This window comes from Myodes glareolus, chromosome 17, assembly GCF_982192425.1.
Source record: "Myodes glareolus chromosome 17, mMyoGla1.1, whole genome shotgun sequence".
NCBI classification, from domain to species: domain Eukaryota; kingdom Metazoa; phylum Chordata; class Mammalia; order Rodentia; family Cricetidae; genus Myodes; species Myodes glareolus.
The window spans coordinates 24,984,146-25,007,927 of record NC_142042.1 but is presented as its reverse complement, the minus strand read 5'-3'; the positions used below and the strand labels follow the sequence as shown (position 1 = coordinate 25,007,927).

General features: G+C 44.2%; 1 protein-coding gene across 5 annotated transcripts in view; it reads left to right on the top strand.

Annotated features, from left to right (window-relative positions):
- The first annotated feature begins 209 nt into the window (after window positions 1-209).
- Ppa2 (inorganic pyrophosphatase 2) overlaps window positions 210-23,782 on the top strand; it is a 70,340-nt gene continuing 46,767 nt past the window's right edge. Inside the window, exons 1-5 of one of the 5 annotated variants that reach the window (XM_085677693.2) lie at window positions 210-372; window positions 11,845-11,909; window positions 13,755-13,799; window positions 17,703-17,756; window positions 21,601-21,720. In XM_085677693.2, the coding sequence (XP_085533819.2) occupies window positions 231-372; window positions 11,845-11,909; window positions 13,755-13,799; window positions 17,703-17,756; window positions 21,601-21,720 (426 nt within the window). In that variant the 5' untranslated portion in view covers window positions 210-230. Of the gene's footprint in view, window positions 373-11,844; window positions 11,910-13,754; window positions 13,800-17,699; window positions 17,757-21,600; window positions 21,721-23,782 lie in introns of all 5 variants that reach the window. The other 4 variants (XM_085677692.2, XM_085677697.2, XM_085677696.2 and 1 more) reach the window with 4 other exon arrangements.

Here is a 23,782-nt window from a genome sequence, read left to right as displayed (position 1 = left end):
TGATCGTAGATATTGACAGTGTATGAATGAGTGCCCATGATGAATTCCTGGGGCAAGGGTCTGAGGGCCCTAGGAGGAAGGTCAAGCAGGGCAGTCCCAGGGAATCCGAAGAGGGTGGGATTTGAGGCTAACCGGGAGGGAGGCAGTGCCGGCTCCGAGCGGCAGGGGGCGCCGTCGTGCGGCCGCGCCGGCCCCAGTACCGAGCCGCCGCCCGGCACAGTCCGTCCGCCATGCGCGCGCTGCTACCGCTGCTGAGCGTCGGCCGAGGGTGGCGCGTGGGGGCCGCCGCCCGCCCTCCGCGTCGCGTCATGTCCCTGTACCGCACGGAGGAGCGCGGCCATCCCCACTCGCAGGACTACCGCCTGTTCTTCAGTAAGTGGCTCGCCGAGTTCCGCGCCGGCCCGAGGAGCAGCCGCGCCGCCGGGCTCTGCCCGGCGGGGTCCGCAGCCCGCGCCCAGCCCGGGGTGACGGGGGACGGGTGTCGGCACGCAGCGCGGACACGCAGGGCGGCGCGGGGCCAACCGCCCTCTGCAGCGACCGCAGGCGGCCCGCGGCGCCGCGCTCCACCCGCTGACCTCCGCGGCGTGGCCCGCTGTCCTCCCGCGCCGCCCTCTCGGAAGCAGCTAAGCCCATCCCCCTCCGGGCGGACGCAGAACTTTGGGGACCCCGGGCTTCTGTCCTAACCCCGAGTTTGGTTGCGATCGGACTGCGAGCGCCTGCGTTTTTGGAGGGAAGAAGCGGGAGGGGAGAGTGAGCCAGCTACTGCGATAGGCTTGTGGGCAAATACCCTAATGAACCCTGTTATTTTCTAGGGTAACTTAAAAAAATATAAAACGATAATAAACTGAGTTTATACCTAAAAGTTTGCACCCCGAGTGCCATCCACAAACAGGAGACTGACTGGCGTTCTAGCAAGATGGTGGCACCACCGCTTGCCTTGCACATTGAGCAAACATTGAGAGGAAGGTGTCTGGTGCTACCCTGAGCGGGCCACCAAAGTCAGAAAAGCTCCTGGCTACTCCCTTTTTATTTTCACTGTGTAAATTTTTCTCTTTTAAATCAGCGACGTGAAGTAGCCACATAGGTCGAGTTACCTTCATGCCCCGTTAACTTCAGAGCCCCGAGGAGAGCTGTAGCGACTAAAGTCTTGTGCACACCTGTTAGGAGGTTCCACCTGGAAGGGGTGAAGCTAGAATCTTGGAAGTTCATAGTTTGTGCTCCGACACCCCATCCTGGGCTAATTTCTTAACTTGTTAAGCATTAGGGTTTTTTGTTTTTGTTTTGTTTTGTTTTGTTTTTTAAGCTTTGTAAAATAGGGCTGCAGAAATTGCTCTGTGTGCAAAGTAGTCACCTGACTTACAGTGTAACTTGTAATCATTAATAACTATACTTTGATGTTTATAGCTACCTTTCTGGAACTTAAGTTTGAGGATTGTTTTATGATAAAGGAGCAAAGCTAACTTAAACTCTTTTTTTCTCTTTTCTTTCTTTCTTTCTTTCTTTTCTTTTCTTTCTTTTTTTTTTTTTGAGACAGAGTTTGCCTCTGTGTCTTGGATTGAGCACATGGGTCTCTTCAGCTGGCAAACTCCCATAGTTGTAATGCATCTGGTACTAAATAGTTTTCTCAAAATTAGTTTCTGCCCACAGTTTTCCCATCCTATTTTGTTTTGTTTAGGCAAGACTGACTAGGTCTTTTTTTAAAAGAGGGCCTGTGCACACAACAAGAATACAAACAAACCAAAAAATCCAAGGGGAAACCCTTAGTAAGTAGACCCATTGCTGAATATAGTGTATCCCCAAAGTTACAATGTAACAGTTACTGGTGGTGTTCTCCCTGAAGAAACTGTTATATTATGGCAAATAGCTTCCTAAGCAGAAAAGCCTTTATGTATAATATGGTGAAAATGTCCTAGGTTTTCAGTAAGAACAGTAACATGTAGTGAATGTGTTCTGTCAGAAACAGACACATTAGTCTTTCCACAGGTCAGAATTGATTGAAGTACAGTGCATTTAGAAGCAAGACGGATTTTGTGGGGGCTCCCCTTTGCCAAGTAGTTTCAGCTTTCCCTGATTGCTGGCCCAGGCAAACAGGTTCTTTGTGCACAGGTGCCTGCACACGTGTGTGGAGACCAGAGGTCTTAAATTGTTCCCTGGGTGCTGTCTGCTATAGTTTTGGAGGCAGTCTCAGTGGTCTGGAGATAGATGAGGCTGAATGGACGATGAGCCACAGAGATCCGCCTCTGCCTTCCCAGCACTGCGATGACAAACATGGTCTACCATGCCTGGCTTTCTTACATGGGTTCCGGGGAGCTAACTCGGATCCGTAATGCTTACGCAGCCAGCGTAGCTAGCTCCCCAACTCAAACAGGCTCTTTAATTCCCATCTTAGTTACTGTCGACTGGGAGATCACCCCATACATGCCATGCTGTACGTACATCCATATGTGTAGGTTTCAGAATGATGGCCGAAGTGCTGAAGAGGTTGTAGCTCTTCGAGGAGTCCCAGATGCCTTCCTGAAAACAGGCTGGTGCAGATGCCTGGAGCATCCCTGTAGGTGTTTGTTTAAGGCGCTGGGAAATTGGATAAGCCAGAGGTGTGAATCTGGCCTGGAGCTGCAGGGTCAGAGTTGAGCTGAGCTTCAGCCTTAAGACAAGTTGACCATTTTCTTGTGGGGACTATGGAAACTGGCAAGAGACCCAGGTCCAGTCAGAGGAGCAGGCCAGGAGAATTCTGGAGCTCTCTGTCTACTGGTCCTTTGACTCAGCTGATGATTAGATGGCAGGTCGGCCATCATCATAACCCTTCAGTGTTGGGCGTCCTAGCCGAAGACAGGAGATAGAAATAGAACAGGCAGCTTAGTGTAAACGCCCTGGGTTCTGTCCAGACCAGGTGCCAGGAGTGCCCTAGGGAGCTCTGGGTCCTTGTCTCTTCTCCTAGGAGGTGTGTATGAAGGTGTGATTGAAAGTCCAGTGCACACACTGATCCCTTCTGACTCTCTAGATTTTCATGACGAATTTCATGGTGAAGATGACCTATTTCTATTCCCTAGTCTCTGCCCACTTTCCAAATCATTTTAGAGATTGTTGGGGTGGCGGGGGGAGGGTGTCATAGTAGTGTTGGAAACCATTGAAGGTGGATATAAAGCTCTGTTGAGACTCGGTAAGGGGAAGCAATTTTGTCCTGGCCAAAAGAATCTACCTGTGGAGACAAGACAATCTGACTGCTCCAAGGATTAGAACCTTACTTAGCGTTGTCTCCTCCCTCAACAGTTAATCCATCTGGGCCTGTCAATCAACTTACCAAGAGGGATACACCTGCTCCACCTAAAGCTACACTAAGGAGAAGGGAAGAATAACAATCCCTTTAATAAGTAATAATGATAATGTATGTTTCCTCCCCAGAAACCCCACCCTAAGCATAGACACTTGCAGAGCTTCTAACTTATAGAAGCTGACCTTGCCCTCTTTTCTGAGTTACTTAGAAAACAGCTTTCCTTTTTCCAAAGCTTAAACATGACTTTCCTGATTCTCTGGGCTTTCTCAGTCTCTGAAGCTAAGCCTGCCCCCTTCACCATGTGTCTGCTTACAGACTATGGCGTTCTTTCTTCTTCGCAGTCTTCTTCCAGATAGCTGCCACAACCACTGAAGATTTTTTCTATTTCTGATAAAAATGGTGTCACCCTTCCTTTCAAGTCTGTTTCTAAATTCTTTTACTAATAAGACAAGGAACCCCAAAGAGGAAACCCTAATTTGCCCAGTAATAGGTGGTTCCCAGTGTGGGGCTCCCCACAGTTTCTGGGAACATGCTTTTCTGTACGGCGTCTAGGTGAGGATGCTATAAATTTTTATTCATTTGTTTTGTTTGATAAGTTCTTGGGCCTGGCTTTCCTGATAGGATTTTATTATATTTGTGAATATTGAGTGTGTGTGTGTGTGTGTGTGTGTGTGTGTGTGTGTATGCATGCGCACAGGTGCCAGCTACATGGGAGAGTTGGTTCTCTCCCTTTAACACGTGGGTCCTGGAGATCAAATGCAGGTCATTGGGTTGGGCAGCAAGTGCCTTTAGGCACTGAGCTGTGTCACCAGTGCTTGATAAGATTTAATATGCCACATGCTCATTTCGTCCCAATTTACTTGGATAATTTGATAGAATATTACTCTGTGGATGTTTGGGGGATGATCTATTTCTTTGTATCATTGCTTATTTGTTTGTTTGTTTGTTTGTTTGTCTATGCTGTTAATACTGTCCGTGGAGTGTTGCTTACATATCCTTCACCTATAGCATGCATTTGTTCATTCATTCATTCTTTCATTTGTTTGTTTGTTTGTTTATCTCTGCTGGTGGTGCTGTCCAGGGAGTGTTGTTTATATGTCCGCCAAGGTGCAGAGTCCTCCTGCCTCTGCATTTGTGCTCAAAAATGGAGTCAAATTCTGCTTGTAAAATGAGGTTTCTCAGGGTGCAGCACAGCTGAAAAAATACTGTTACAACTAGATAGAGTGAGATATAGCCTAGACTTGGGCACTCTCTAGTCCATCTCCTGTTACAATGAGATACAGTGAGATAGCCCCTAGACCTGGGCACACTCTAGTCCAGCTGCTGATACAGTGAGATAGCCCCTAGACCTGGGCTCATTCTAGTCCAGCTCCTGTTATAATGAGATACAGTGAGATAGCCCCTAGACCTGGGCTCATTCTAGTCCAGCTCCTGTTATAATGAGATACAGTGAGATAGCCCCTAGACCTGGGCACACTCTAGTCCAGCTGCTATTACAGTGAGATACAGTGAGATAGCCCCTAGACCTGGGCTCATTCTAGTCCAGCTCCTGTTATAATGAGATACAGTGAGATAGCCCCTAGACCTGGGCACACTCTAGTCCAGCTGCTATTACAGTGAGATACAGTGAGATAGCCCCTAGACCTGGGCTCATTCTAGTCCAGCTCCTGTTATAATGAGATACAGTGAGATAGCCCCTAGACCTGGGCACTGTAAAAGGAAAGGCGGGCCGCTTCCCGCCGCCCGCCCGGCTAGCTTTACCTGAAATAATTACATGGAAACTGCATTCTTTTAAAACACTGCCTGGCCCATTATCTGTAGCCTCTTGTTGGCTAACTCTTACATATTGATCTAACCCATTTCTAATAATCTGTGTAGCACCACGAGGTGGTGGCTTACCAGGAGGATTCTAACCTGTGGCTGTCTCCGAGAGGAGAGTCCTGGCGACTGCCTCACTGCCTTCTTCCCAGCATTCTGTTCCGTCTACTCCACCCACCTATGTTCTGACCTATCAGGCCAAGCAGTTTCTTTATTAACCAATGAAAGTAACACATCGACTTATGACCCTCCTCCATCTTGGCACACTCTAGTCCAGCTGCTATTACAATGATATACAGTGAGATAGCCCCTAGAGCTGGACGCACTCTAGTCTCAGCAGAGTAATAGACAACGGAAGCTGTGCTGAGCAGTGGAGTGGGCATGGTATGGGGATGTAGTCGCATAGCCCGCTCTCACAGTAATTGTGAAGATTGTAAAGACAGCACAGCTGGCCCAAGCACTGGATTTGGAGTGAGGAGGCCTGGGTCTTGATCTTGGTCCTCGTGTTGTGTGCTGCTGGGCAGGTGGTGGCGTGTTTCTTCTGGGACACTTCTGCCTTGAAAGGGATCAGTAGACCCTGCCATGATCCTCACTCAGTGTCCTTCAGGTTCTACCATTCCTTCGAGGCACCGAATGCATTCGTAATAGCAGTTCAAGTAAAGGTCTGTGGCAGGTTATCTCTGCGGCTAGACAGTTTTTTTTTTTTCCATCAAATGTACTTAAGATTATTTTGGAACTTGGATGCCATAAGTGAAATTTATTTTCATTTGGTTGAGTAAATAGGGTAGAAGAGAAGAAGGAAAAACAAAAGGTTTTTACTGAAATAAATGACAAGAATCTGAATAAAAGCTGAATAGTTTGACTCTTACTGAAAAGTTGAGTTTAACAGTTCCCTCACCTACCACCAGATGGCACCCGTGGCCCAGGACTGTTTTCTCCTTCCTGCAAGGGCAGGATGAAATGATGGGAATCTACTTGAGGGTGAGCTGAGGACAGGGACATGAGGAACATGTCGCTTTCTATCCAGATTGTCACAGTGATTGTCAGAGAGTTTGAAGGGATGGGTCACGCAAGATGGTAATGCTAGCTCCTGGATACATTTGATACTATAGTAATCCATTGTAATATCCAGACAAGAGGGTCCCAGCCTGGACTTAGGCAGTCCCGGCTGCAGATGAGAAGTTCAAGGGAGTTAGTTATGGTCTGAGAATCCTCCCTCAGCATTGTTACAGTGGAAGCACTGCCCGCATTTGACACATAGCCACAGGACAGTTTTGAACTTCGGTGGGTTTTCTTTGCCCCCATCATAATTAGTGAGGATAATTGATTGATGAAATGCTTTTTAAGAATTGGTGCTGAACTTTGTAGAAGTAGACACGAAACTGAGTGATACTCAGTGATACTAGGCAGGCACATCTCGGTCAGCCAGCTCCTCCCTGCCTTGTGGCCTTGCTTGGTGACTTAGTGGACGTTTGTGACTTCGTTTCTGAACGTCACCTAACCTGTTACTTCCCCATCTTCGTCTTCTTTCATAGCCCAAGTATTTGACCATCCCTCCAGTTATATTTTTTCAAATAAGCTGAGGAATAGTGGGTTTTCCTATGGCTTTTTTCACACACCATTTAAGTTAGCCCTTCCCTCTGGAGCTCCTCTCTCCTTCAGCCATTTGACCCCTGTATTCCACCTCACTGCATTCATGGATTTACTTGTAATCTGTTACCCTACTGGAACATGCCTGCCCCCAAAGGCCTTGCTTGCTGGCTTGCACCTGTGCTCCACATTGAACACAGAGGTTAGAAGCCAGAATCCCCACTTGAGAGGGAAAATGCAGAGCTTGTGGTATTGGCCCTGACCTCACTATGTGTAAAGTTTTTCCAGTCTCATTCATTTATATGCAAATTTCATTTTTTATATTTTAGACACTTCACAACTAAGTAATATTCCATTGTGTATGCGCACCATGTTTTTTTTTAAATCCATTCATCTGGTGATAGACAGTTCATTTGATTCCATTTCCTAGTAGTCTTATTCTTTTGTGCTGCCGAAATTGCCTTCAGCAAGTCCCCCTCTGTGCCTGTGAGGTTCACCCCCGACTTTTTGCTGCAGCAGTTTCAGGTCTGAATGCCGAGGTCATCGTCCCTTGTGCATGATGAGAGATATGGATCTAGTTTCATCTTTCTGCATGTTAAATCCAGTTTCCCTAGCATCATTAGTGAAGATCTTGCATTTGCCCCATGCGTATTGTTGGCATCTTTCTCAAAAATCAGGTAAAGGTAGTTGTGTGTACTTATATCTGAGCCCTCGATTCCATCCCCTTAATCCGTTTGTCTGTCTTTGGGTCAGTGCCATGCTGCTCTTAATTTGAAAATTTTTAAGAGCTAATAAATAATTTTAGCAAAGTGGCTAGAAACAAAATTAACACACAAAAATAAGGAGCCTTCTTATTTAACAATGACAAACATACCAAAAAAGAAAAACAATTAGAGACACAGTTCTGTTTGCAGTAGACACACAAACACACATGCATGTGCGCGCGCACACACACACACCTGAAAATTAACCTAACCAAGGAGGCAAAAGGCCTCTGTAGTGAAAATTTTAGGACACCGAAGAAGGAAATTGAGCCACAAGAAGACGGAAAGGCAGCCTATGCTCATGGATTAGCAGTAAAAGATACTGTGAAAATAACCACCCTACCAAAAGCAAACTACAGATTTAGTGTCATTCCAGTCAGTATTCCAATGTTATTCTCCACCGGACTTAGAAAAAAAATCCAAAAATTTGTGGGGAGACACAAAGACCCTGACTAATTGAAGCGATACTGAAGGAAGCAGTATTGTGAGTGGGTGGCACCACACCCGACAGCACATTGTCCCGCAGAGGGATGAGGGACACATTCTTTCTGTTATATTCTATGGAGTAATAGAATGATAAGACTGAATATTTGGAAACTTGGAGCTTTCAGATTGTCATGTAGCCTTGCAGTCTCGCACTAACCTTTGACGATAACAGGTCAGCTTGCTTACACAGGATTTACAAATGTAGCCCTGCCTGTCTGCTCCCTTTGATACTGCGGGTGGCTTTTGTTGTCAGTGGTAACTTGAAAGTTACTTATTTTAGATTTGAAGTTTTTCTAAAAGAACAGGGGAAAACCCATACTTTCCGTAATTTGGACTCTTGTTGGCATATGGTAGAAGGCGATTCACTTTAGGAAACAACATTGTGTGTAATTCAAGTTACTTTTATTTATTCTGGGATCGAGTCATACAGATGTTTGTTAATGTAATTTCTTTCTTTCTTTTTCGTAAATAAGGACTGAAATTACTGTACATTTCTTATTACATCTGAGTAGTGGGTGGTCACATGTTAGAGCTTGGGAAAACTTCCTACGAATAAGTTCCTGTAAACTTGAATCAATAATAATAATAATAGCTTCTAGGTAAACATTTAAAAGTTATATTTATTTGACGTTAAGTCTTTAGAACCTTAAAACAGTTCAGTTTTTCTGAATTCAGAGCTGTAAAATAGAAATCGTGCAATTTATATGAAAAAGAGGGTCTATTTTCATTGAAACTCATCCTTCAAATTTTTTAATCTTATTAAAAGCAATGCAAAACTCATTTTTGTTTTATTTTTTATTAAGCTTCCAGTGAGAATCTCTGCAACTGGGTCAGTGATATTGTGTTTGTTGGTGTTTGGTACGAGTACAGCTATTTGGTGTATAAATGTTATAATATAGTATAATGTTATGATATTTAACTATAAGCCAGATATAACATATTACATAATTCTATAGAACATTGTGTTATATAATATATGATATCATAATGTTATCAATATCAGGTCAGGGTCCCACAGTCTGTTTGATTTTCTCAATTGCAAATACAACTGGTAGACAGCAAAACTGTAGAAACTTCCAGAATGATAGATGAACAGTAGTTTTAAAGCCATTGAAGGGGAAGTTGTGAGGCCTGGCACACGTTGGATGAGCCCGATGAGATGCTGCAGCCTGCCCTACACCAAGACAAAATGTGGTGGCCGTGGCCATTTATCTTGTCGGCTTCCTCATAAACACCATGTTAAAGTCATAGCAAGAAAGAGCAGCCGGTGGACAACAGAGAAGCCACGAGAGCTCTAGAGTGTACAACGTTGTTCCCCAGAGAAGTGTGTCAGTGGTGAAGTAGCTTAAGTGACCATGTCAGAGGGGACGGAGTTAGGAGGATGCTATGCCGCTTTGTAGAGCTTTGGACACTGTGGGCACACTGAGATAGGTGGGGGGGGGGGGGTGAATGTGACTCTCAAAACTGGTAGCAAGTATTTTGATAACTTTCTTTATATTGTTCTTTGTGTGACCCTTCTCTTATTTCTGAACTAACCTGTGAAAGCCTCAGGAGTCAATGCTTAGCCCATGTCTCTACACTGTCTCTCTCCCCAGGAGTTGGTAAAGGACCAGAGGGAGCTATTTTAGGCCACGTAAACTATCCATCTCTGTCATAACTGCTCAGCACTGTTTTGGCACCCGGCCATTGGCAGCCAGAGTCAACGGACTATGCTATGGCTCTGGGCGGACCTACTATGTGCCTCAGTGTTGGGGTCATCTGTAAGTCCTAGGCTTGCACCATTTGTCTCAAGTTTTGAAGACAGGATTCCCACGGCCAGCTTCACACCCTATATTTCTCCTTTACTACAGAGCATATTACATTCGCCACACATGAAATCTTATCCACTTGCCTATGCTTAACATGTTTATCTGTTTTGCTCAAGTAAATGGAATTAGCATATCCATTGCCTCAAATATTTATTATTCGCTTGTAGCAAGAACATTGGAAGCCTCTTGTCTAGCAGTCGGAAAGTATGTGGTTCATTTTCTTAGCTGTGGTCACTAGTGTTCTGTGGTCACTAGTGTTCTGTGGTGCCTGGTGTGACTGCAGTGATGTGTCTTTAGCTTACCTCTCCGCTCTCCTTCCCCTATAACCCGCTTGTCCCCTCTCTTACCTTTGTCCCATGTCTGGGGCAATCACATCACATCCACTTGGGACATATTCAGCTCAACTTTTGAAATGCACCTAGAATACATGTTTTTTTTCCTGATCACCTCTGTCCTTGCCACATCACCCCGTCACCATCCACTGCAGCTGGTCGGTTGCAGAAGCCTCCTGATTCCATCCCTTTGGTCTTTCTAATCAGATGAGAACATTAGTGACCACAGCTGTTGCCCCTTCCTACACTGCCCACTGCCCTTTTGCCTTTGATTGTCGCATTCCTGCCTGGCTGGCTTCCTTGGTGTTTCTCATCACCTCATCTGTGATGTTCTCCTCGTCACCTTCCACTTCCTGGAGGAAGAGGACCCTCTTCCCTGCGTCCTCCAGGCTGCTGCTGGCACCCTGCCCGTGTGAGAGACTCGTCCTGGCCATCCAGAGTCACCAGCATCCTCTCTTTCCTTTCCTGATGTGCCTTCTAGTGCTTACCCTTCCTGCTGTAGCTTATACATATTCATCACGTCTGTCTCCCGCTAGGATATAATGTGCACAAGACCAGGAGATTAGAGTATGTGTTCCTGGCACATAGTGTTTGGAAAAGCACATGTGTTCTGTGAGTAATTACCAAATGAATTAATGTAAGGAGACCTAGTAAATAGGAAAAGCAGAAATCAGAAAGATGAGAATTTGACTATTTTCACATTAATGGGGTGGTGGGGAGATGGCTCATTGGTTAAAAACACTTGTTGCTCTTGCAGAGGACCCAGGTTTACTTCTCAAAACTCATTTAGTAGCTCACAAGTATCCAAAATTCCAGTTCAGGGAATCCGACGCCCTCTACTGGGCTCTGCAGGCACCAAGAACGCACATGGTATACATATGTACTGCACGCAAAATACCAGTGTCAGAAAAGTAAAAATAACACAACCCCAAGCAAACACTGATGAGTGTTCTCTTTCCTGTCCCGCTCTTCCCCAGCTTTGCCCACACCGCGTCACATGTCTTGCAGGAGGTACCCCTGGTGCCAGGGTAGGGAAAGGAAATTAAGCTCTTGGAAAGGGGGAGGGGGAAGTGGAACAGTAATGAGTTTTTTATTTGATAACTGCTGAATGTCAGCTAGATGCTAGAAAGTATAACAAAACAGACAAAACCAAGAGCCAACGGGTGCTAAGTGCTCCCGGCCTGGAGGGCAGAGGCGGGAGTCGCAGTTCAATACGATAGCATCATTGCTAAGTTGTTCACCTCTGCTTTTAGTGAGCTGAACTCGGAGCTTAACTACTTGTTATTCAGTACTTGTTATTCAGTCGGCTGTTTTGTGATCATTTTATTCATCGTTATTTTGGCCTTTCAATTCAGCGTCTTGCCAGCTCTGGCTTGACCTTTCTTCCTATGGGCTGTAGGTGGGAACTGTGGATTATTCCATTAGTTTTCTCCTAAGGAAATGATTATCAGTTTAGGCTAATTCACTTAATATCGAGTCTCTTTTCCAAAGTCAGATTTCTCCTACTTGGAGTGTTAGTCTACCTTAGATATTTTCTACACCAGGTCTTTGAAGCCAAGCACAATATTGAATTAATTGATTTCAGCAACCGAGTGTGGGTAATTGGCATTTATGTTTCTCTTCAGGCTGGACCAAGTTTTCAAAGTTGACTTAAAATTTTAAGGTGTAAAGTTAGCATTGCTAAAAGCGTACAAGTTCCACAGTAGATCAGGACCTTACTGCTCTGCAGAGCAGGTGTGCACGGCTGTAATTGTATTGCTTTTCCCTTGCAGAGAATGTAGCTGGTCACTACATTTCCCCTTTCCATGACATTCCTCTGAAGGTGGATTCTCCTAAGGTATCATTTTTACTTGTTTGGGGGTTGGAAAACTTCTTGTACTTGATAGGATGAAAATGATGCTCCACTTTTGGCCTGAAAATTCCCATGGAGAAATGTCCTGAAAGTAGAGATTTGCTGGGCTGGCAGGAGGAGAAACCAAGGAGCTGGAACAGGGCTGGAAGCTTCTTTTGTGAATTAAACTTTGTGAGAAGCTAGGAAAAAGGGGCTATTTGCGGTCTATGAAGTTTAGACTTTGGTGGAACCGAAGATTCAAGAGTAGTGATGTGGGAAATTAACCTGCTTATTTTGAATCATAAAACAGTTAATGTTTGCGGGTGACTTCTGTGTGCTAGCCGCTATGTGAGCGTTTTATTTTCTTTAACCCATACTAAGTTGCCAGAAGCCGTCCAAGGGCCGTGAGGCAGCAGGCTTTGCATTGGTTGACATAGCAGCACACTGCTGGCAGGTGCCAGACCAAGTCTGGATCTGGCCTTCCAGACCACAGAGGTCCTACCCATTACCACTCCATGAGACAGAACTGTAAATCTGGAAAAAACCTCGTGTTTCATGAGCTTTTCTCTGGAAAACCACTTGAGAGTCAGAAGGATGTTGGTGAAGTAGGGCTGTGAGAACCACTGCTGAAGGGGGAGGTGAGGGGCCTGAAGTTCGGGTGCCTCTAGGCAAGTAATTCTGATGGCGCCCGGAGGTTCCTTGGTCTCAAATGTGACTGTTGTGAAATGGGCGTAAGTTTAGATCTAGTGTTCAGCCTGTTGCTTCAGTGCACATCAGAAGTTCAAGGAGTTGTGAACGATCAAATCCCTCTTGCCTTCCCAGCGCCTTACTTTTGACCAAAGGTGTGCTTGTGTTTGTTCATCCGTTTGATAAATATAAGCCTTACACGCTTATTCTCTGCCACATTCTGTCTGTGGCCCTGGGTGTGCAATGGTGAAGAAGTCAGATGTAGGTCCCAGTGGGAGGACACACACAGCCACAGAAGAGGTCAGTCCGATAGTGTTTGATACTGTAAAGGAGAACGGAGGAAGAGGAATGGCCGATGTGTAGTCTCATCTGGGGTTCACCATAGCAAATGTGTGTGTCTCACAACAATACCACACATCTGTGGCTGTGATGTTCAGTGTAGGGCCAAAGGCCAGTGAGCTCCAGAGGGGCAAAGATGGAGACACCCAGGTTTCCCTACTTTGGAGCCAGTCACGATTAGGATTTTTGCACCTTGTATCTTGGGATGTAGAGTTTCCAGAACGAGAAGAATGTTTCAGGACAGTGTGACTCGGAATCATCATTGTCTCTTTATTGTGTTTCTTCCTTTGCGGTCATCTTGGCGTGTGTTGCATACACCCAGTGAACGTTTGTGAACGGCATAGTCTTTCTTCCCACTATGCAGTCTGGCTTAACTCGGAAGTGCTTAGTGGGGGCCTGGTAATCACACCTTGATAGAATTCACAGGCAGGAGGTACAGCCAAGCACTTTCACAGCTTGTTAGTCAAGCTCCCAGGAGTTTCATTCCCATAATGAAATGACTGTTGGAGGCGCAGTCACTGGAACCCGTCAGGTTCTCCCTACACACTCTACAGGGCCTGTGCTTGCATCAGGCAGACTTGGGAAGCGCCGTCAAAGAGCTCCGGATTTTCTGATAAATTATTGTTAAAAACACTTTGATCCTCTGTTCACTAGAGGCTTGGCGTGCTGAGGGACAGGGTTACTGGCAGGTTGTCTGCTCAGTCCGATTTCTGGACAGCAGCAAGCAGGACGTGTAGGCAGTAGGCAGGTTTTTGTTGCTGTGCTCTGCACCCTGCATTCTTTGATGAGATGTTCCAATCATAATTACCATCTTTGCTCTTCCAGGAAAATGGCATTCCCAGAAAGAAAGCACGAAATGATGAATATAAGGTATCTTTTGAAGTTTTCATTGCCGGAATCATTTTTAAAATTTTATTTTGTGTATGTGTGCCTGTTTGTGTCTGTAGGTGCACATGCATGCAGGTGGATACACGTAGGGGCCAGAGAGGATGTCAGATCCCCTTCAGCTGGCACTGCAGGTGGCTGTGAGCCATCTGGCTTGGGTGCTCGGAACCCCACTTGGGTCCTCTGTTAAAGCAAGCACTTTTAACCACAGAATCATTTCTCCGGTCTCTGGAGTCACTTTCAAACTGTCTGTTAATGACCTTGGTGATAGTTTGTGTTTCTAAACTGCTTCTAATTCTCCTCCTGCATGGCTTTCATGTAGATCCTGCTGTTTCTCTTCTCACATCTCTTTAAGGCATCTGGGGCAATATCATTATTTAACCCTTTTTATTGTGTTAAACTATTCATAACATAAAATTTACTTTTTTATCCCTTTCTAACATGTAAGTGTGCTCTTTCCCAGTGAGCCGTCTTTCCTGCCCCAGTTTGTTTATTCTTTAGATCAGAACAGAGACGGTAGCTTCAGAGAGTTTTAGAATTAAGGCAAAGAGTCACAGAAGAACAAGTTCCAGCAGCTGTATTCTACCACTTAGGACCAAAGCATTTGATTGGCTCTTTGCCCATCTCCTGCTCCGGGTAACGGATTCCCTGCTACCCTCCGCCTCTGTGGTCTTTTCCAATAGCTGAGATTATTGTCCCCAGCCTTTGGGTCTACTTCCGCGCGTAGCTGTGAAGGCTGGTAAATTCCTATAGTGATGGCCTGCCGTCCTGTTTGTTTTCCTAAAAACAGCTGTCGGATGAACTGTCCACTCCGGAACCCCCTGCGGTGCTCCTCCCTGGGAATTTAGATTCTGGATCTTTCTCTGTCTCTGCTGATCAGAGTCTCTGCTCGATGGGGCTTGGTCAGCCTGTTTTTGCAAGCACAGTTCCAGTGTGAGGAAGAACCCCTGCTCTCTGTGGGAAGGGCACGCGGGCATGCGCTACTTTGTAGTTCCCAGAGACGTGGTATTTTAGTCTGAAAACCCCCTTTTCAATGGGGAAAGATATATTCCAAGTTCTGAGTGTCATCTCAAAATTTAATGCTTGTAACAAAGATTGTATGTTGGGGACTGAGTTATATTTATCTGTTATCTTATCCCCCCCCCCAAGGGGAAAAATAAAAAGAAAAGGACTAAGAGGGGTTAGATTTTCTTGCCATTTTTCTGATTTGAAATATATTTCTTTGATTTTCTGATGAATGCTGGTAGGAAATTGTTGACATATTACTAAAGCTATTCTTAGGAAAATAAGACTGATACTGGCTTTGGTCAGTTCCAGCCAGAGCATGTTGCAGCGGGAGAGAAGGAAGAGGGAGCGTGAGCCCCTGATTGTCAAGTGCAAATGGTGACCGAGAGCGTGGCTTTCAAGCTGAGGTTTCACACCAGTTCCTCATCTTTTGCTCCTTGGGCCCGGTTCAGTTCTGTGCAAGAGGCTTTGGCAGGTGTCGCTGTGCAGCCGCTAACAAGCGTGGTCCCCTCTGTCATCACCATGTATTCGTCCATCTGCGTTTGTTCTCCTATAGCCAGGCTTTCAAAGACGAATGAATTGTGTAAACATCTGCCATATACTTAAGTTTTCCTCGTTCACGCCTTCTCAGACATGTTTAAACAGGTCCACAGGTCTCTCACAAAGGAGCTTAGGGGATGAAGCAGCAGCAGAGCTGTGTGAGGTCGTCCTGCAGGTGTGAGGTGTCCTGCAGGTGTGAGGTGTTCTGCTCAGCTTTGCTTACCTCACGCTTACCTTTCTAAACCTTGTCTTCTCTAGAAAATTGTAACAAAAAAGCCGTGGCTGCTAAGTGCCATTCTTTGAGTTAGAAGTGCCTGAGTTTCGCCAAGAAAGTCCCAGAATTGGGCAAGCAGTGCTTTAAGCCCGCTAGGACTTTGTATTAAAATTCCTCAGAGAACTTTTAAAAGTTAGCAATTCCCTGTCTTCACCCAAGGCCAGTTGAATTGAAAAGGTGGGCAGTAGGGCCCTAAGGAATCTTTCATGGTTTTGGTTTTTGTGGGTTTGTTTGTTAAAGCTCGGCCAGTGATTTTTATATGTGTGTGGAGGTATATTAAATTTTTACTTTCCTAATATTCTGTGGTACAAGACTATTTTTGTTTGTATCCATTGTAACTGGATACTTTTAAAAAACACACTCAAAATGAGTGAGGAGATATATAATTCAAGCTCTAATTATTTTTACCCTGTTGTTAATTTTTGAGAGTATAGTTACATTTCTTCCTCCCCTTTTCTTCCCCCAAACCCTCTCTTAATCTATTCCACACTCCACTTCAAAGTTATGGCCTCTTCTTTCATTAATTGCTATTGTATACATCTGTGAATATGTATATCCATGCATAATTCTAAATATAACCTGTTCTGTCCATCTAATATTACATGTATGTTTGTTTTCAGGACTGATCATTTGGCATTGGACAAACAATTGGTGTGCTCTTCCCTGTGAAGGGACACCTGTCCTGTCCCCAGCTTTTCTCGTTTGCCTATAGTTCTTTGTGTAGGGTTGAGGCCATGTGGCACCCCCTTCCCTGTCCCCCACGCCTCTTCGCTATATCTATTGGTGTAGCTCTCGTTCAGCTCAGGTTTGGGTGGTTATGTTGTGAGACTTTATATGTGCGTAGCTTCTAACGTTAGTAGGAGACACCATCACACAGCAAGCTCCCTGATTCTCTGCTGCTTCCAGTCTTCCTGTTCGCTCATCTGCAGCTGTCCCCGAGCCTTCGGTGTGGGATGTGGGAGTATCTTGTAGAGAGACACATTTACAATAGCCACTTTTTTATTATTAGATTCAGTAGATCTACAAATTACTGTCAGTTAACTACACGTGTGTCTAAATGATGGGCTAAAAGTCGCAGGCTGGTCTGGGACTTGGGCCATGCCTTGACTAGCGGTGTTTTAAACCATTGTTTCCCCAGGAACCATGATTCATTATTGATGTAAACATAGTATCCTTACCTTTTTGTAAGCCATCTTTAAACATTAAGACTTTCTCTTTGTGAGGCAAGCAGTGGGAACTGTATTTACCTACCACTGACCTAGTTAAGCCGTCTACAAAGTATAGAAGTGAGAAAAAGAAACCATGGTCCTTTGTAACATTAAGGAATCTGAAACCACTAGCCTCCTGGCTTGTCTAACTCCTTGTATACTTTCTAACTGCCTATAGAGACATCTTTGATTTTTATGTTATGATCATAGCATAGATACAAATATTCTTTTAATCATTTTCAACATTTTGACTACTTAACTTTCTGTATGCATTCCTGTAAATCACATAACAATATTTTAACCACATTGCCGTGAGTAGAGCAGAAGAGGTGAGTTATACTATTTTAGCTGGACAGTAACTATCGAAACTCACTTTCTGCCGGGTGTGGTGGTGAATGCTGTTAATCCTCATACTTCAGTGACAGAGACAGGTAGATCCCTGTCTATTTAAGGCCAGCCTGGATAGCAAGTTCTAGGCTAGCCAGAGTCACATGGTAAGTCTCGGCCTCAAAACAAATAAATGAGAGAGGCTTGTCTCCTGACTCCCAGTATCGTCACCGCTCTGAAAAGTGCTTCCAGATGTTGAGTGTCCTTCTGTGCTGTGCAGTGGTGGCCATATGCGTGGCCCCTCTGAGGGTTAGGTGGTCTCTCTAACTGTAGGAAGGGGTTTATAGCAAGGGTGGATGGGTGGATATAGAAGGCAGGCACTAAACACTTTTTCTGTGGAATGGAAGCTTGTGCTTCCATTAGAGGCTGTACTGATTTTCATTTAACACACAAGCATGCAGTCCCCCAGTGCCACGTGAAAAGAAAATAAAAGGTGAATAAATATGTTAATATTCTGGTTTTTTTTTTCAGCAGAGTTTGTTTAATATGGTTGTGGAAATACCTCGATGGACAAATGCCAAAATGGAGGTACAGATATACTCTATTTGTGCAAAATTGAAATGCTAACTTAATTACATGAAGGCATCTTTTCCAGCTTGGTGTATTGGGAGGAGGGTTGAAAGACTTCTCTTTGTAGGAGATAATTTAAAATATTCTTGTGAACTCAGACAGACCTTAATTTTAAGAAGAAAATGGTTTGAACTGCAGATTCACTTTAAAGAGTATTTCCCCATTTTTTAGGCACGCATTCATGTAATTTTCTCTGCCCTTCCTTGACATGATGGCGAACACTTTCAAGTCTCACTCAGACTCCGCTCTGTTTTTAGTTCACAGACACAAACGAAACACTTTGTCTGGTGCTGGTGGCAATTTCAGTTTCTGGGGACTTAGCCCTTTAGAGTTTTACGTTGCCTGGGAACAGTGCCTTCTCCCAAGTTTGTGGATCTTATCTGAGAGCACCTGCTTCTGCCCTTGTTAAGTCTTTTTAAAAAGCTTTATTTTAATCATTTCCATGGAAGACAAAGCTGTCGAGAATCCCTCTTCTCGTCCTTGCTCGCTGTCTTCTCCCTTCAGATGGATCCTTTACAGTTTGGAGTGAATTCTCAAGTGGGTACTTGGTTTCTTTACTTCATTGTTTAGTTTGTTTATTTTGTATCAGATTGATTTTTGTCCTTTTTCAATACTAATGTGAATATATGTTTGATAGAAAATTGCTGTAAAATGGAGTTACTTGACAAAGATCTGAGCTTGATTTTTTTAAAAAAAATTACTGTAAATGAACAATATATATTTGTAGAGTACAAAAGTGATTTATGAATATAACATAAAAAATTAAGTCAAGTGAACATATAATCTGAAATCTCTGGTGAGGTCATATGAAAGCTTTACTTTCTTCGCAGTTCTGAAATGTATAATACACTGGTAAGTGTGTTCACCGCCTTACACAGCAGGTCTCAAGACAAAACACAACAAACTATTGTCTAAAACTTGTCTATCTTTGATCCTCATCATTATTTTGTTCTGTTTTTAAAATTTATTTTAATTCTATTTAATTATTAACTATAACATAAAAACATAAACATGACAGCATGCTATGCTTAAGTAGATAGATATATGTTTGAATCATGTTAAACCCATGTTATGCAAAAGTGCATTATTTCCACAGTGGCCACTGTCCAGGTCCCTTCTACCTTTTGAAACACACGCTGTTGTTGGCAGTTGTCCCCATACTGCAGCTGGCACCAGAGCCTCTAGCTCCTCTACCCACAGGCCAAGCTTCTCCATCCTTTCTCGCCTCTTGCTCTCTCGCGCGCCTTTGGTAACCACTGTTTGGCTCTCCAGCTCTCGGAGATCAACTGCGGAGCCTGTTTTCTTTGTCCATTCATCAGTTGGTGAGCCCTGTGTTCATCCCTTGGCTGTTGTGAACAGCGAGGTGCCAAGTTAGCCTACTGACATCCTCTCCTTCGGCTGTGTATTTGGAATGCTTGCTCGGTCCGTTCTGTTTTCAGTTTCCCAGATAACTTTTATGCTGTTTTCCAAGATAAGGTTGTTCTAATTTCTATTCCCTCAACAGTGTGCCAGACTAGACTCCCTCAACAGTGTACAAGGCTTTCCTTCTCCGTTTCTCTACTAGCACTTAGCATCTGCAGTCTTTTTGGTAATAGTCTTTCTTACTAGAGTGAGGTGAACCCCCACTGTGGTATTTTGTTGTTGTTATTAAGCATTCATGTGTGTGTAAATGGTTAGACAACCTCTGGGAGTTGGTTCTTTCTCTCCACGGTGATGTGCCTGGTACCCAGGCTTAGGCTCTAGCATCACATGCCTTTGCAGTCTGACCCGTCTTGCTGACCTCCTCATTATTGTTTGGACTAGACTGTTCCTGATAGTTATGTTGACTGTGTTTCTTTTTCTTATTCTCGTCGATCATTTATTTATCTTCTTGATAAATAAGTCTACTGCCCATTTAATTGTAGTTTTTGTTTTTCTGTTTAGCTATTATATTTAGTTTCTGATATATTTTGACTTTTAAACCCTTGTCAGATACACAATTTAAAACACATTTTCTCCCATGATGTATATTGTGTCTTTGTTCTGTTGTTTCCCATGCCCCAGAAGCCATATAATGTGATATAATCCCATTTGTCTCTTTTTGCTTTTATTGCCTGTGGTTTTGTGGTCAGATCCCCAAAGTTGTCCAGTTTGTCCTTTTCTCCTGCTTTTTGGTAGTGGTTTTGCAGCTTCTGCCTTGTATTTTAGGAGTCCATTGTTGTGCTGCTTGCTCAGGACAGATTCTTAAGGAGAGTGCTCTTTTCCTGTCGTGTGTGACTGGCTCCTCTGCTGAAAAATTGCTTGAACTCGGTCTCTCCTGTCTGTGTGTGTGAGCTTGGCTTTTGCAAATTCCGTCTGACTGTATTACTGTGGCTTTCCAGTGTGGTTGGGAATCAATAATGTGCTTTTTTTTCTTTTTGTTCATATTTGCCATAGCTGTTTATGATGTGTGTGTGTGTGTGTGTGTGTGTGTGTGTGTGTGTTTCCATGGAAACCTCAAGGTTTGCTCTTCCTATTTCTGTTCTTTTTAAATGACTTTGGGCCTTCACTGTGGATTGCGGTGACCCTGAATCATGCTCCTTGAGTCCAGTGCTGAATGTCTTTCCCTTTATTTGTGTCTCCTTTGATTTTTTTTCCATCATCAACTTACAGTTTTCAGTAGAAACAAATCTTTTTCTTCCTCCATTAAGTTTATTCCCAAGTGTTCTGAGTTATATTGTTTTGTTGTAAATAAGATAGTCTCTATTTCTGCTTTGAACAGTTCATTGGTGGTATACAGAAATATTGTGGGGTTTCTCTGTTAGTTTTATATCCTGCAAATTTACTATATTCATTTAATAATCGCTCTCTCTCTCTGTATGTATGTGTAAAACCTTCAGTGCTTTCTACATACATATTTGTATTATTCGTATTCTCATTAAGCACTGACGACTTTTGTCCTCCTTTTCCTGTTTGGATTCCTTTTTCTTCCTTCCCCTTGCCTAACTACTCTGGCAAGGACCTCCAACATTATGCTGAATCAAGGTGGCAAGACCACAATCCTTGACTCATGTCAGGTCTATCCAAAAAGCTTTCCGTCTTGTTTGCATGCGTGCCTCTGAGGATGCATATGCACGTGCGTTCCTGTGTGTGTGTGTGTGTGTGTGTGTGTGTGTGTGTGTGTGTTCGTATCCTTGCGTGTTGGAGTGCAGGAGCTACAGAGGGCAGAGAGGGTGTTGGGTGTACTGTTCTATCGTTTCCCACGTGTGCCCTGAGGTGGTCTCTCCTTTACACTGGGAGTCAGTGAACCCTACTGGTCTTCCTGTCTCCACTGCACGCAGAGTTGGGTTCTCAGTGTTTGCACAGATAACTGGCTTGTTGCATGGCTTGGTATCTGAACTCTGGTTCATAGACTTGGAGAGCAAGCTCTCTTAACCTGGAGGCTGTCTTTCTAGATATTCACCCTCTAAGTAAACACCTTTGAGTTAGCAACAATGTCATAAGACTGTTGGCAGTAAAAGCCCCAAGATTGGCAGCAATGCCAACAAAAATATTAACTTTTACCCTTCTGTCTTTCCACCCATCTTACTGTTTTTGTTAGAAACAATGCAGTGCGCAAATAATTTGAGCCTAAATATGTAATCGGGTATTTTCTTCCCAGACCTTTTTTCTTACATGATACTTATTCATTGGTAATAAGAATTGACTTAACTCACGTTAAAGCCTTTGGTTGTTAAGTTGGGATGTGAATGTTTGGTCGTACTATGGTAGATGTAAAATCTGTTCTTTGTACACAGGGCTAATCATTTCGCCCCCTCCCCGCCTTCCCTTGTGATCTGCCTAGATTGCCACCGAGGAGCCACTGAATCCCATTAAGCAAGATGTAAAGAGCGGAAAGCTACGCTTTATACCAAATATCTTCCCTCACAAGGGCTATATGTGGAATTACGGGGCCTTCCCTCAGGTAACATTCCTGTTACAATGCTCACCTTTTATGTCTTCTAAAGAAATCACCTGGTAAATCCTGCGAACTCCCCGGATTTAAATTAGTTCCTAGAACATACCAGTTTCGAGATTTGTGAATTTAAATCCTTTAATGTGGCATTCAGTTGTTTCAGTAAACTTCACTTCAAACCATGTATGTAGTCATTATTCAGGTTCTTAGAGCCAGGCATGTAGAAGGCTGACAGTTGACTTTGAGCGCATCTCTTTGTGGGCTTAGCCATTGTCTGAAAGACCCTCAGCAAATCTTTCTCTCACCAGTCCTTTCATGAGCTTATATATATGTTTCTATATGACAGGATGTGTTTTATTTTTAATAAATCTAACAGGTAAGTTGAATTACATTGCTTACGGAACTCACTGTTGGAAGTCTGGCATTGTGACGGGACAAACAAGGAGGTCAAGGCCTGTGTGAAGGCAGTCCTCGTTCCTGAGGAAGAACCACACCGCCATCCTCGCCCCTTTGTCCTTGGCTCTCAGTTCCCTCACGCTCTTCCTGGTTGTTTAATGAGTAAAACTCAGTATGTCTGACCCAAAGTCTGGGTTTTGAAGGCCTAGAGAAGCATGCTTTTCTTTATGATCATAAACCCCATTTAGTCATCAGCGGCGCGGAAATTTAATATTTGTAATTTTATGTGTTAATTTTTAATTATGTGAAAATTTACATGGAGGAAAGGACAGCCGAGAAACACAGATGTCCGGTTAGATAAACCCTCACATGAAAAGAAAGAGGAAAGTTGTTCTGTTGAGAGCCAGTTTCCCTTTGACATCGCTAGACCGCCCACTGGGGTGCACTCTTAGTTAAATCTGGCCTTCTTGAAATGACAGCTAGAAGCGAGAGTGTATGCTCAAGCCGTCAAGGCATTGTCTGAACTTCTTAGATGCCTACGTAGATGATTCTGGGCTTCACAGGGAAAGATTAGAAACAGTTTTGTTGAGTTTAGGGGATTGTGGAGAGGATTGATGTGTGGGTGAAAGGAGGCCAGAGAAGCTACCAGTCAGAGGCAGAAGTAGAGATGGGCCGAGTTGAGCAGTTTGGGAGTAAACTACTCTTCCTTTCTCGAGCCACTTCTTAGGGGTGACGTGCTAGGACTCATGGGTGTGAAAAGAGGAGAAGTAGGCGTGAGGTGGCCCAGCAGAGTGATGGGTGACTGAGTGGGTAGCCCTGAGAGCCTGGCTGTCACACCAGCAGTGTGACCTTGACCAGGGTCCTTTGTGTGTCTGCCTCTCTCGTCACCTGTAGTGAACATGGACATGGATCTCTCCTGCATGTTGCTGAGCTGAGGTGCACGGAACTGGTCCATTAGACAAGCGTGTGATGGGCAACACTGTTAGCCATAGCAGTGACTTTACCTTGGTGATCAGTGCTTGGCACAATAGTTTCAACCTGCCTAATACTTGGGACACTACAGTTCCTCGTGCTGTGGTGACCCCCAACCATAAAATTATTTCTGTTGCTACTTCATATAATTTTGCTACTGCTATGAATCATAATGTAAATATTTTTGGAGATAAGAGGTTTTTCAAGGGGGCCCAATCCTCGGGTGAGAACCATTGGATTAGAGGAACTGATGACTAAGCCACTGGTTACAATGTAGCACAAATAACACTATTAACTCTTACTGATTCTATTTATTTTATTTAAAATAATAATAAAGCAAAGCTGGGCATGGTAGCCCATACCTGTCATCTCAGCATTTGGGAGGCTGAGGCAAGAGGATTATTGCCAGTTTGAGCCGGCCCAGGTTATATATAGTAAGGCCCCATCTCAACCTTACACCCCCGCCCACCCCAGCTAAAATTAGCAAATGAACCAAATAGAGATCTGCTAATGAGAAGGGAAGGGGTGTGTGATGATGACCGAAAATGAAAGGACCTCTGTGGTTTTCTATGTAAGAACCAGGTGCATTTTTGCGCCGCTCTGGGTGTGTGTGAGTTTCAGGGTGTTCCTACCTGCCTAGGCTTGGTCAGTGAGGTACAGTTGTGTTCTCTCTCTCTCTCTCTCTCTCTCTCTCTCTCTCTCG